The sequence below is a fragment of the Elephantulus edwardii genome, unplaced genomic scaffold (genome assembly GCF_000299155.1).
Source record: "Elephantulus edwardii isolate Elephantulus edwardi_28Jun2011 unplaced genomic scaffold, EleEdw1.0 scaffold00217, whole genome shotgun sequence".
Lineage (NCBI taxonomy): Eukaryota > Metazoa > Chordata > Mammalia > Macroscelidea > Macroscelididae > Elephantulus > Elephantulus edwardii.
In genome coordinates, this window is record NW_006399967.1 from 2,343,524 (window position 1) to 2,357,132 (window position 13,609).

At 42.3% G+C, this 13,609-nt stretch overlaps 1 protein-coding gene across 1 annotated transcript; it reads right to left on the reverse strand.

The window, feature by feature from the left end:
• Positions 1 to 9,363: 9,363 nt before the first annotated feature.
• LOC102876408 (zinc finger protein 571-like) lies at positions 9,364 to 10,548 on the reverse strand. The gene has a single exon (XM_006897981.1). It carries the CDS (start codon positions 10,546 to 10,548, stop codon positions 9,364 to 9,366), a length of 1,185 nt encoding a protein of 394 aa, XP_006898043.1.
• Positions 10,549 to 13,609: the final 3,061 nt, after the last annotated feature.

The following is a 13,609-nucleotide window of genomic DNA, read 5'->3' on the forward strand; positions in this document are numbered from 1 at the left end:
GTCTGATACAGGCCATGGGCTTTGCAATCAGTTGTTATGCATCAGAGAGTTGGACGATGACTAAGGAAGACAGAAGGAGATTGATGCCTTTGAGCTGTGGTGCTGGAGAAGAGTATTGAATGTACTATGACAGCTAAGAAAACAGATTCATCCTGGAGAGGGTTTAACTGGTCTGCTCCCTGCAGGCAAGGACTCAGAGGCTTTTTCTGTCATACTTTGGACATATTGTAAGGAAGGACCAGTCCTTGGAGAGGGACATCTTGCTTGGGAGGGTGGAGGGACAGCACAGGAGGGGAAGACCCTCTATGAGGTGGATTGATTCAGTGACTGGGGTAATCGGGGTGGGGGTGTCAGAGACAGTGAGGTTGGCACAGAACAGAGCAGGGTTTAGGGCTGTTGTACAAATGAGTTGCAAATGACTCAACGGCCCATAAGAACATCAACGTAGAGTTTTTATCTTTAAAATTTTTTTTTCAGCTGCAGCTTCTAATTTATTTTTATTACTTGGAGAAGGACGTCATGCTTGAAAGGGTAGAGGGACAGCACAGGAGAGGAACCTGTATGAGATGGATTGACTCAGTGACTGGAGTAATGAGGGTGGGTGTGTTGGAGACAGTGAAATTGGCACAGGACAGAGCAGGGCTTAGGGCTGTTGTACATAGGGTCACTATGAGTCATAGGTGACTTGATGGCACATAACAACATCTTTATTTTGTTTTGCTTTCCTCATCTTCTAAGTTTTAAATTAGCTCCATTCTTATATGTCTTATTTTTCTTATTTTACTGAAGTTTTCAGACTGTATGAACTCAAAACTATCATTACATTAAACTTAAGACAAAAAACAAAGAAACAACTGCAAACGTAAACAAAAACCAGAACAATCAACACAAACATTTTACAGGCTTCTGCTTTGAGCCTTAGAACCTTTTTTCCTTTTTGTAAGCGATGTTTTAATTTGTAAGTTATTTCCTAGGAAGAGCACTGTTTGGGTCAACACATGCCAATTAAGAGAAAATAATATTTTAGGACTGCGTCTTTTTAACAGTGTTTCTAAAGGTGACAAAGTATATTTCTTCCCTTCAGCTTTAATATTTTTAATGTAATATCATTATTCATATTTATGCAAGGATTCAGCCGTCGAGTTCTAGGCAACTCATAGCGACCCTATGAATGAAAGACCTCGACTCTTGTGTGCGTGACTTTCATCCTTTCTCCAGGGTCCTATACTTGATATAATTTGAGTATATTGTTAAATGAGGATGGTACAGGACAAGAGTACAGATCTGCTGTCCATAGGGTCACTGTGTGTCATGGTTGATTCAGCAGCACCTAACAGCAATAATGATGCATGACTGTAAAAATGATACACTCAGAAACTGGCAGAACCTCTTCCACAGTGGAACCCAGACACAGAAGAAAAAGCCAAGTGGAAGACATTAGATCTCTGTCTTGTGATTGAGATATTTCGCTCAGCATCATGTCCTCCATGGTCACACATTTTATGTAATAGTTCATGAGTTCTTTGTTTTCAGTGCTGCATAATATTCCATTGTGTGAATATACCATTTGTTTGTTGGTGGGTACTTGGGCTTTTTCCAACTTTTTGCTACTGTGAACAAAACAGCTGTAAACATGGGTGTGCATATGCTACAACATTCTTAAAGTGAACTGTAAAAATCAAAACCAAATGGCAGTCAGTATACAAAAAACAGAATACACATAATGTTTAAATATCATGCATCCTGTTATAAATGCTTAGATTTTTTTTTATAAATGTTTAGATTTAAAACAAAAGATGAGGCAACTGGGTTTTTAAGTTCTTTGTATATTCAAGCCCTGTTCATAAAAGTGATCAGCCATGTAAAGGCCACAAATCAGTAGAGAGCTATACTAAGTGGTACAGCCCACTGTGGAGTGTGGTCCTTAATTTTCCAAATCATCCAAACTGTTAAAGGGACAACTGATCTTAATGATTTTAATTTTAGAGAAGTTCATGTTTATTTAAAAAGTCCAACTGCATATAAAGTCCCTGTGCATGAGATGTGACACATTTAACATAATAAGTCAATACTCATCCATCATCATTCACTACAGGCCACGGAGTGTATCAGAGTTCACAGTGTTGTGGTCCTGTGGTTTCTGACATGCACAAAGCCACGTGCCACTCAGGACCTGGCTAACATTTCCCCTGCCTCAGAAAGAACACTGTTCTCCACCTTTCATTCCTCCTTACCCTGAACCTGGATGGTAACAGAACCTCTACAGCTTTTAATTTTCCAAATGTCAGTCTTGGCTCACATGGGGTGTAACTAATTTCTATTTTCACTTAGTCACCTGCATTTAAGATCTCTCCAAATCTTTTCCCAGTTTGAGAGCATATTCCATCACTTAATTCTGCTTAATTGTATGGATACCTGCCCATCTGTTTACTTACTGAATGACCTCTTAGTGGATTCCTGTTAAATGATTTTGGACATTTCTGTGTTGTTGTTGGGTGCCGTCGAGTTGGAACTGACCCGTAACTGACCCTCCAGCTCCGTGTGCATAGCTCTAGTGTCCTATGGTAAGAAGCTGCACTGCAATATTGAAGGCATGCAGCTTGAATCCACCAGCTGCTCTGTGAGAGATGTTATGAGCAGTCTCCTCCTGGAAATTTACTGCCTCTGAAAAGTTCAGGAAGGTCAGGTATCAGTTGATTCTGACTCAAAGGCACATAACAACTGTGTGCACAGCAGAAAAAACGATCATGTCAGTTTTAGGATGTGATTGTGTTCACCCCAGATAAATCTACCAGATAAACATGCTGAGATTATGTCTCAGGGAAAAAGATGGCAGCACAGAAGACTCCCCACACTGTGACAAAGGCAGCCCGAGTATAAACCTGTGACTTAGCTGTCTTGGAAATCTGATAACAACAAAATAGGCAGAGTCCAGGATTAGGAAAGAGGTGAAGAGGGGAGTGCAGGAAGTGAACATCATGGATCAACCCCCTCGACTCATGACCCGTATCAGTGTGAGCATTTTAAGATAGCTACAGGTGTTAATATCTTTCTTCATAATTTCCCAAAACAGGCAGGAAGAAAGGCAGAGCTACTACTGTGGGAGAGACACAGGGCAGGTGCATCAACACACACCTAGGCAGTGGCAGACACCTGAAGCAACGCCCAAGATAACACAAACCAAAATTTCCCAGTTGCTTGTTATGTGCCATCAAGTAGCTTGTAACTCATAGCGACTCTATGTACAACAGCCCTAAACTCTGCTCTGTTCTGTGCCAATCGCACTGTCTCTAACAATCCCATCCCAATTACCCCAGTCACTGAATCAATCCACCTCATAGACGGTCTTCCCCTCCTGCGCTGACCCTCCTCCCTCCCAAGCATGATGTCCCTCTCCAAGGACCGGTCACTCCTTAAAACATGTCCAAAATATGTCAGACGAAGCCCCAGAATCCTTGCCTCCAAGGAGCCACCCGGTTTAACCCTTTCCAGGCTCAATCTGTTTTCCTAGCAGTCCATGGTACCCTCAATACTCTTCTCCAGCACCACAGCTCAAAGGCATCAATTCTCCTTCTCACCTCCTTGGTCACTGTCTTAACTCTCTGATGCATAACAAGTGATTGCAAAGACTATGGCCTGTATCAGACACCTTAGTCTCCAGAGAGACACCATTGCTCTTCAGTACTTTGGAAAGGTCCCTAACAGCAGACTTACCCATGGCAATACGCCTTCTAATTTCCTGGCTGCTGGTGCCGAGAGTGCTGGCTGTGGAGCCAAGCAAACAAAAGCGGTGAACAATCTCAATCTCTTCACCATCCATCCTGATGCTGCCAATAGGCCCAGTGGTGAGAATCTTTGTCTTCTTGACATTAAGCCTCAATCCATATTGGAGGCTGCAGTCCTTGACCCTCTGCAGCAAGTGCTTCAGGTCCTCCTCAGTTTCAGCAAGCAGGGTTGTGCCATCTACATAACACAGATTGTTGATAGATCTTCCACCAATCTTGATGCCACATTTCTCCTCATAGAGCCCAACCTCCCAGATCATCTGTTCTGCATACAGGTTGAAAAGGTATGGAGACAGGACGCTTCCCTGGTGTATGCCCTTCCCAATTTTCAACCATGCAGTGTTCCCTTACTCTGTTGACTGTCTCCTGGTCCAAGTATAGGTTTTGCATTAGAATGATCAGGTGTTCTGGGATTCCCATTCTTCTCAGTCAGCCAGTCTATATTCCACACAGTCAAACGCCTTTGCATAGTCAATGAAACGCAGATAAGACATTCCTCTGGTAAACATCAGCTACAATATCCCTACTACCATAACCAGTTCTAAACCCAGCCTGGACTTCTGACAATTCTCTGCTGATGTGCTTGCTGTTCCTGTCATTTTTGGATAATCTTCAGTAGAATCTTGCTTGCATGTGAAATCAATGAGATTGTTCTGTAGTTTCCACACTCTGTTGGATGACCTTTCTTTGGGATGGGAACAAATATAGATCTCTTCCAGTCAGTTGGCCAGGTGGCTGTTCTCCAGATTTCTTAGGACAGTTTGGTTAGCACATCCAGGGCAACATCTTTTAGCTGAAATATGTCATTTGGTATACCATCTATTCCTGGGGCCTCATTTTTTGCTATTTCCTTCAAAGCAGCCTGAACTTCTTCTTTCATCACCATAGGCTCTTGCTCATATGTTGTTTCGTTAAATTCTTTTGTGTCTGCCAATTCCTTTTGATACAGTTACTCAGTATATTCTTTCCATCTTCTTTTAATACTTCCTGGATCATTTAATATTCTGCCGAAAGCATCCTTGATTATAGCAACTTGAGGTTTGAATTTGTTCTTCAGTTCCTTGAGCTTAAGAAATGCTGAGCGAGTTCGGCCCTTTTGATTTGCAGACTCCAGCTCCTTGCACATTTCATTTTAATATTTTACTTGGTCATCCCGCGCTGCCTTTTGAAATCTATTCAACTCTTTAGTATCTTGAATTCTTCCTTGTGCTTTCATTTCTCTGTGCTCCAGTGCAATTTTCAGTCTCTTCTGACATCCGTTTTGGTCAGTTCTATTTCAAGGCTATCTTTCATCAGTTTTTCAAGGTAGGAAATGTTAATTGGAGGAGACTTTGTATCTTTATTGTACAAAGTGACTGGTGGATCTCAACTTTTCTGTTAGCAACCCAGCATGTCATGTGATAAGCCAGCAGTGTTCCCTGCAGGACAGTCCAGCCTTGGGAAAACAACCCACTGAGTGCTCCAGTACCTGCCTCCCCGTTACCTGAGGAATAGCCCAGATTGCTGATGGCCAGGGCACCCCAAAGGTCACAGCACCACAGAATTCTACCACATACTCTTTGTTATCAAGAGTCTTACCCATTTGTCTTTGAATTTTCAAGTAAGTCTCGTTGCAGTTGTTAAGTGCTGTCTTGTACGATATATAGTGACCCTATGAACCCTGTCCTGTGCCATCCTCACACTTCCTGACACATCAAGAGTCCATTGCGGCAGTCACTCTGTCAGGCCTTCTGGTCAAGGGTTGTCCTCACCTTTGCTGACATCATATCCCTCTCCAAAGAATAGCTCCTCCTAGCTACATGCCCATCTCTGCCTCCAAAGAGCCCTCTGGCTGCACCCTCGCTCCAAGACATACTTGTCTATTCTTTCAGTAGTCAGTGGGATGTTCAGTGCTCTTCTCCAACATTATAGTTCAAAGGCATCAATTTTTCTTCTGTTGTCCTTATTCATTATTCAGCTCTCAGATGCAAAGCAAGTGATTGGCAAGTCCATGGTCTCAATTTGATGCACCTCAGTCCTCAAACTGACATCAATACTCCTCAATAATTTGGAGTGTTCCATAATTGCACACTCTCCCCAGTGCAATACATGCCCTAATTTCCTAACTTCTGGTACTAAGGGTGGTAACTGTAGATGTAAGTAAGATGAAGTTGAGTTTCAGTATTTCCTCCTTCCTTCACGATGTTGCGTATTGGTCCAGTGGTAAGAATCTTGGTTTTCTTGACATTGAGATGTGATCCATATGGAAGACTGTATTCTTTGCAGAATACTAGAATATCTATTTATACTTTATTGACTATGCAAAGGCATTTAACACTGGATCATAACATGTTATGGCTAACGCTGAGCACTGGAATCCTAGAGCACATAATTGTGCTCATGTGAAATCTATACCTAGTCCAGGTGTTGTCGACAGAGCAAGGGGACTAAACGGTGTAAAATTAGGGAGTGCATGAGGGTTGTATTCCTTCTCCATAGTTGTCCAATCTGTATGGTGGTATTATGTGCCATTGAGTCACCTGTGATTCATAGTCCAACATTGCCTCTGACACACCTACCCCCAGTACCCTGCTCACTGAATCAATCCATCTCAAGGGTCTTCCTCTCCTGTGCTGTCCCTCCACCCTCCCAAGGATGTCCCTAAGGACTGAAAGCTATCAAGAAAGGACATACACCTGATGCATTTCTTTGATTTTGAACCATCCATTTTTTGTTACGTTTTTACAAATGTTTCCAAAGTATAGGTTTCCCATCCTTATCAGTGTTGGCCACAATTCACCAAAATTTCTAAGAGGGATTAGTTTGCTTTTCCCCTTCCATTCTACACATTCTTTTGAAATGTCTCACTTCCCCTCATTTATTTTCTACTTTCTCTAGTTGTTTTTAGGTTCCCCTCTGGTTTGGTCTCAGCAACAAAGGTTGGAGTCCTGGGGGCCACCAACTAGTCAGCATTCCGAGATGTCTGTTCTTGCGTGACCATCATCTTGGCCTCCCATCTCTGCTTTTGTTAATCCTCATCACATGCCCCTTTTGAGCCTCCCCCAATAACAATTCTTCCAAAGACTGGTCTTTCCAGTGTTTTATTTTCTTTCTTGGCAATGTCAGGCCACGTATTGATGTCAAAATGAGGTTTTAACATTTATTGCCCTACAAGGTCTTGTATGTCCATTCTAGTTTATCTCATTTGGCCTTTGAGTCTTTAAGAAATTTTGCAAGTACTTCCTCTTTTCCTTGGTGCACATCAAAGGCTTTGCATATATCCTGGGAATGGGGGACTGACCATTATGTTCCCTTTATTATAATCTCTCAGTAAATGCCCTCAGTCTGATCTTTTTATAGCTCTCATATTTCCCCTGTGAGATGCAGAGTTCATATAGTTGGGAACCTAAGAACAGATCTGCTTGATCAGTGAGACCCCTATAGGTCCTCTAGTAGTGGTCTCAATCACTTTAAAAACAATTCCAAGGCTAGTTGATAGTGCATTAACAAATGTGATTCCTCCTCCCCCTAAAAGGACCTTGGTTAATGGGCAGAGTCTGTGACTCAATGTCAGGGGTGAGGGAGAGCAGGAAAGGGGAGATTTTGAATATTCTTTTGATATTGGTCAATTTTTTTCCTGTTGGCAAAGATGGTGTTTAACTGGAAAAAGAAAACCAGAATTGGCTCCTAGGGAACCTGGAGCATTAAAGGGTTGGCTGAATAACTGAAGCCAGTGGCACCAGTTACTGGAATGCAGGATTGTAAGTGTGTGTGGTGGTGCATAGAGAAGGGAGGGAGTCCTAGAAAAGTTTTTCTTGAACTAGTCCTCCTTAGGTCTGCTTCAAGCAGAGGTCATAGTCTACCTCTACTGGGGAGACAAGACTTACCATATATTCAATTAGGAATTGATAAATCTTCGTTTGAGTTAAATTTACCCAAAAGACAGATCAGGGATGTGTCCTTGTGTTCAAGTGGAGTAACAATACTTAATCATTTATACTTTCTTTTTAGACCACAGATTTTATTTCTAATATGGGAACATTAATCTCAAGTGACTACCAGGGAGAGTTTTTTCTTTGCACTCTCTTTCCAACTCAGACAGAATTAACTCAATACCATCCTAAACCGTAAGAGGCTGCCACAGAACTGCACATCAGGACTGCACCCTCACTGCGTGCCCCAGGTATGACTCATTCATTCACTCTCTCTCACACCCCATCCAGGAAGGCGTAAGCCACCAAGGGACTATTAACCCCATAGATTTGTTTTTCTTGCCATGATCCTGACAACCAAAGGAGTGTTTTCCACCTTTCTGGCATCTATTCTTGCCTGGGTCTGTGTCCAGAGTTGGCTGGTTGACACAGTGCTTGCTCTAGGCCTTTTATCCATTTGCTGAGAATCTAGGTTTATTCAATTATTTGGGAGGCTTCACCCACTCCCACTTGAAGGGTGCTTCAATATGGCAGCAAGACATATCATCTTCAGGGAAGAAGGCTAAAACCTATGACAGAGGGAATATTGTACCCCAGATGAGGATGTGCCAATTGTTAGAAACATGGCTCAGTGTTACAGGAGAAATGAAACAAACCAAGTAAAATTTTGGCAAGGCAAATCTTTACTTCGGCATAAGGATGCTCAGTTGGCACTTGGTATGGTGGACAAGCATACCAGGTGGGCAGTTCAACTGGGTTTTCTGTCTCACCCCACTGACAAAGGGCTTTGACCTCACAGTCTCGTTCCCACCCCAATTTAATTTGTACATGAAGGAAGACAGGGTTTGAAAGGACAAGGCTAGGGCTTGAGGTAGATTGGAATGTTTGTCTCAGAGGATGCTCTGGTCCAAGAACAGGCTTTGGATGGTTCACAAAAAGAGTACAAGGACAATGAGGATTCTCTTAGTAATCTTTTGGAGATAATTTTTTCTTCTATTACTTTGGCTTCAACTCCATCTTGTAACTTTTTAAAGATGGAGTTATGTGCCCGAGTTGCTTAAGACTTATAGCGACCCTATGCACAGTAGCCCTGAATGTGTCCTCTATCCTGAACCAATCTCACTGCCTCAGACAGCTCTACCTCCATTACCCCAGTTACTGTGTCAATCTTTCTCCTCCAGAGTCTTCTTTTCTTGCCTTGTCCCTCCACTCTTCCAAGCACATGCTCTTCTCAAAGGTCTGGTCCATCCTGGCAGCATGCCCAAAGCAATCCTTGCCTCTTGAGACCAACATGGTCTCTCTCCCCAGGACAAATGATCTTTATTCTCTTGGCAGTCCATGGCATGTTCAACTACTCTTCTCCAGCACAACCAAAAGGCATTGATTCTTTTCCTGTGATCCTTAGTCTAACTTTGTCCAATTTTCTGATGCCTAGACATGGCCTGGATCAGGCACACCTTAGGTTCCAGTCTGACACTGATAACTCTGGAGAGGTCCCTGATAGCAGATACAGATATATATTTTTTTTCTTACAGCATGAGGTGTGAGAACAACTAAAGGCTGTCCCACATCCCTTACATTGGTAAGGCTTCTCTCTAGTGCAAGTCTTTATATATTGAGTGAGTTAGGAGGCATGTGTAAAGGTTTTCTTCGTATTCCTTATGTAACTAAGGCTTCTCCCCACTGTGAATTCTTAAATGTCTAGTGAAGGATGAGGCCCTACTGAAGGCCTTCCCACACTCCTTACATTCATAAGGTTTCTCTCCACTGTGAACCCTTTTATGTACAGTGAGTGCTGACGCATATCTAAAAGCTTTCCCACATTCCCTACAGATATAAGGCTTCTCTCCACTGTGACTTCTTAAATGTGCAATAAGGTTTGAGGAACAATTGAAGGCTTTCCCACATTCCTTACATTCATAAGGTTTCTCTCCACTGTGAGAACTTAGATGCCGACTGAGGTGGGAGTGCAGGCTGAAGGCTTTCCCACACTCTTGACATTTATAGGGCCTCTCTCCAGTGTGACGCCTTATATGTATAACGAGGGATGTGAAAAAACTAAAGGCCTTCCCACATTCTTTACATTCATAAGGCTTCTCTCCAGTGTGAATTCTTCTGTGTCCAGTAAGTCCTGACAGCTGACTAAAGGATTCCCCACATTCCTGACATTCATAAGGCCTCTCTCCAGTGTGAATTCTTACGTGTATTGTGAGGGATGAGGCCCTGCTGAAGGCCTTCCCACACTCCTTACACTCGTAAGGCTTCTCTCCACTGTGAACTCTTGAATGCCCATTGAGTCCTGATGCATCACTAAAGGCCATTCCACATTCCCTACAGACATAAGGCTTCTCTCCACTGTGAATTCTTAAATGTGCAGTAAGGTTGGAAGAACACCTAAAGGCTTTCCCGCATTCCTTACATAGATACGGTTTCTCTCCGTTGTGAGAATTCATATGCCGACTGAGGTGGGACGGCAGACTGAAGGCTTTCCCACACTCCTGACACTCGTAGGGCCGCTCTCCACTGTGCGTCCGTCTGTGTGTAGTGAGGGCTGAGTGCTGCCTGAAGGCTTTCCCACACTCCTTACAACAATAGGGCCTCGCTCCAGTGTGAGTCCTTATGTGTGTTGTGAGGGAGTAGGCCCGACAGAAGGCTTTCCCACACTCCTGACATTCAAACGGCTTCTCTCCAGTGTGAGTTCTCATGTGCATCATGAGGGATGAGGTCCCGCTGAACGATTTCCCACATTCCTTACATTCGTAAGGCCTCTCTCCACTCTGAGGTGTTACATAGTTATTGAGGGATAAAGTCTCACCATAGGCTTCTTCAAATTCCTTACACTCATAAGACATATTTCTTTTGCTGAATTTTTACATAAAATAAAGAATGAAAGAAAACTATATGGCAAACACTAGCTTCAGGTATGTTTGAGAGGAAGAGAAACTACAGAAGTGGTTATACCTGGTTACATTCAGCACTTCTCACTAAGGAGTGTTGTCAGAGAATCCTTAAGTGTTGACTTAGAAAAGGAATAATTCACATATACATGACATTAATGGTTGTCACCTACCCAACAAGCATTCTCTATAAGGGATTAGGTGAGAGGTACAACTATAGACTTCTCCGCAATCTCTCTGCACTGTCAGGTGTCCGCATCCAGTGTGGGAGGTGCTGTGCTGCTATGGGGTGAGGGGGTCAGGGAACCACAGAGTTTTTTCCACAGTCACAGCAATCAAAAAGACTTCTGCAGAATTGTTACTGCTCAGTACCGTCTGGAATTCAGCTGAAGGCTTTCCCACAGATTTAATCACTTCTACAGATGTTGTCTTCTGTAGGATTTCTGTTAAAAGACAAGGAAAAAATTTTGAAGATACGTCTGTTCTCATTCCACTAAAACCTGTACATTTATGGGTTTTTCTGACCTGCTCATGCTCTGTAGGACAAATCACCTAACACAAAACCCATCATCAATGCCAATGTTTTTCTAAGTCATGTGGTTTTCTTACAATTAATTCAATATAAAATAGTTTTCTAGTAGCTAGATATATGGTTTCTATTCATAAAAAGGTTCTACTGTGAAAAGTCTATGAAAACAAACTTTTATAGCTAGATTTATATAGAGAGATATTATTAGGTGCAATGTTATCCATTATAATTCATAACAATCCTATATGTCCAACAGAATGAAGCTGAGCCATTGCCACAATCACTATTATGTCTATGACCACTGCAGTCACTGTTGCATTCCATCTCATTTAGGGGCTTCCTTTGACTAACCTACTTTACCACTGATCTTTTCTGGCAATGTCTAGCTATATATACGTCCACGAGGCTGGGAGGAGATGTGCTTGGAAGAGGACCAGGGGGCAGGTTAGCATAGAAGCTGCCATGTCTGAGCAGCTGGGACATGATGAATATGCCTGTTGGCCTCACTGCTGCCATGTCTGGGATGCAGTCCTCTAACCATGGTGCAGCTCTCAGCTCCCATGGAAAAAGCTGGTATGTGCTCTGTCAATCATCCAGGGAATATCTGTGGGAAGATGGTGACCTTCGTCCACTCTGAAGTCTCTAGGGCTTCCTTCCAAGTCTGATCAGGCTCCCTAAGGGCTGTTCATGAGATGCAGGTAACTGTAGTTGTAAATCAACAAACCACAGCTTTTGGGAACCAATGGAGGGGCAGAGCAGGCTGACAGGGCTTACACTGATATGTGTACAGTGGGTCTCCTTAAACAGATGTGATCTTCATAACATGGTGTTTGTACAACATCCCAATCACCACCAAACTATTTCAGAGGATGGCTAATGCAGGTTAAATAATGCATGCTTTCATAAACACATATAATACAGATAACATCTGGATGCCTCAGAAAATACTGCTGATTTCTCTTAATTCAATGACACTCACCTTAAATGCCTCCTCTGGTTTTTGTGCTTATCTTTATAACTCTGTCATCTGGAGATTGTTTGTATGAAGTATTAAATGTTAATCTTCAGGAATCACATCATTGTTTAGCCACTGGATACCATTTTCCATCATTAAGATTTCAAGTAATTAATCCAGTAATTCAGGGTAAGGGGCACAACTTGGAAGAAAAAGGAAAGGAATTATTATTTAATAAAAAGCTATTATATACAATAAATGTGCTTGATTCAAAATGGCCACTGTCAGTTCATTTCATCTCACTAATACCTAGGATGTCAATATTCATACTTTGTACATTCAGTGTTCCAAATATTAAAGCATGTTTACAAATGTTTCTTCTAACTTTGAATTCCAAGCTGGGCTGAACCTATTATCAGTTATAGTATTTTAAGTAAAGTAAGACGATCAGACTTCATCTCACATACTTCGGACATATTGCTAGGAAAGGCTATTCTCTGGAGAAGGACATCATGTTTGGGAAGGTGGTGGTTTGTTCTTAGGTGCTGCCAACTTGAGTACAAATCAGTGAGCCTATGAGCGGCTCCTATGAACACTGTCTTATCCCATGACATCTTCACAATCTCTGACACACTTAAGCATATGGCTACAATCACTGTCCACTCACATAGTCCAGAGGCTTCCTCTCATTTGCTGTCCCTCCACTTTCCCAAGCATAAGGTCCCTGTACACGGAATAACCTAGAACTGGAGTGGGAAGGTGGACAGAAATAAAAATCAAAACAGATACAGAAGATAATCTGAAAATTGCAGACAGTCAAGAATGCAAAATAAAAACAAGAGATTTTTATAATTAAAAGAGTTGAAAAGATGTCAAAAGGCAACTTGTGAAAGAAAAAAAAATGAGCAGACAAAAGTGACCAGAGACCTGAGACATCATATCAGGTTTCCCGGGGGAGTGGTAAGGGAGGTGCTGGTGAGGCAAGGTGAGGAAAGGAAGCAGAATGCTGGGGAGGCTGGGCAACACTGCACCTTTTAGCTGTGCATCTGGGAACAATCTTTCATCTGTTTTACTGGAGAGAAGGCTTATCTGTCAGATACTCCTCTAAAGCTAAAAATCCAAATTTCAGACAGACTATGAAGACAGATTGGCCAAACATTTCCAAAGTAGAAGTCCTTTGGAAAGCCTATTTACAAAAGAGCATACTTCGATTAGATTAGCAGATACGGCACTGGAGGCTGAGGCCTTGTACTGGAAAACTTAAAGGAAAAGGAACAGTTGCAAGCAGACATTAGTGATTGGAATGTGAAAAGTATGAATGTGGGAAAAATTAGACATTAAGGAAGAAATGGAATGCATAAATATTAATATACAGTGCACTGGTGAAATGTGATGGATTGGCTTGGGACATCCTGAATCAGATAATCTATGATCTATTACACAGGAAATGGAAATGAAAAGGTGAGGAAAAACGGGGTCACCTTCATAGTAAAAAATACCATTTCTAGGTCCATCCAGAAATACAATGAGAG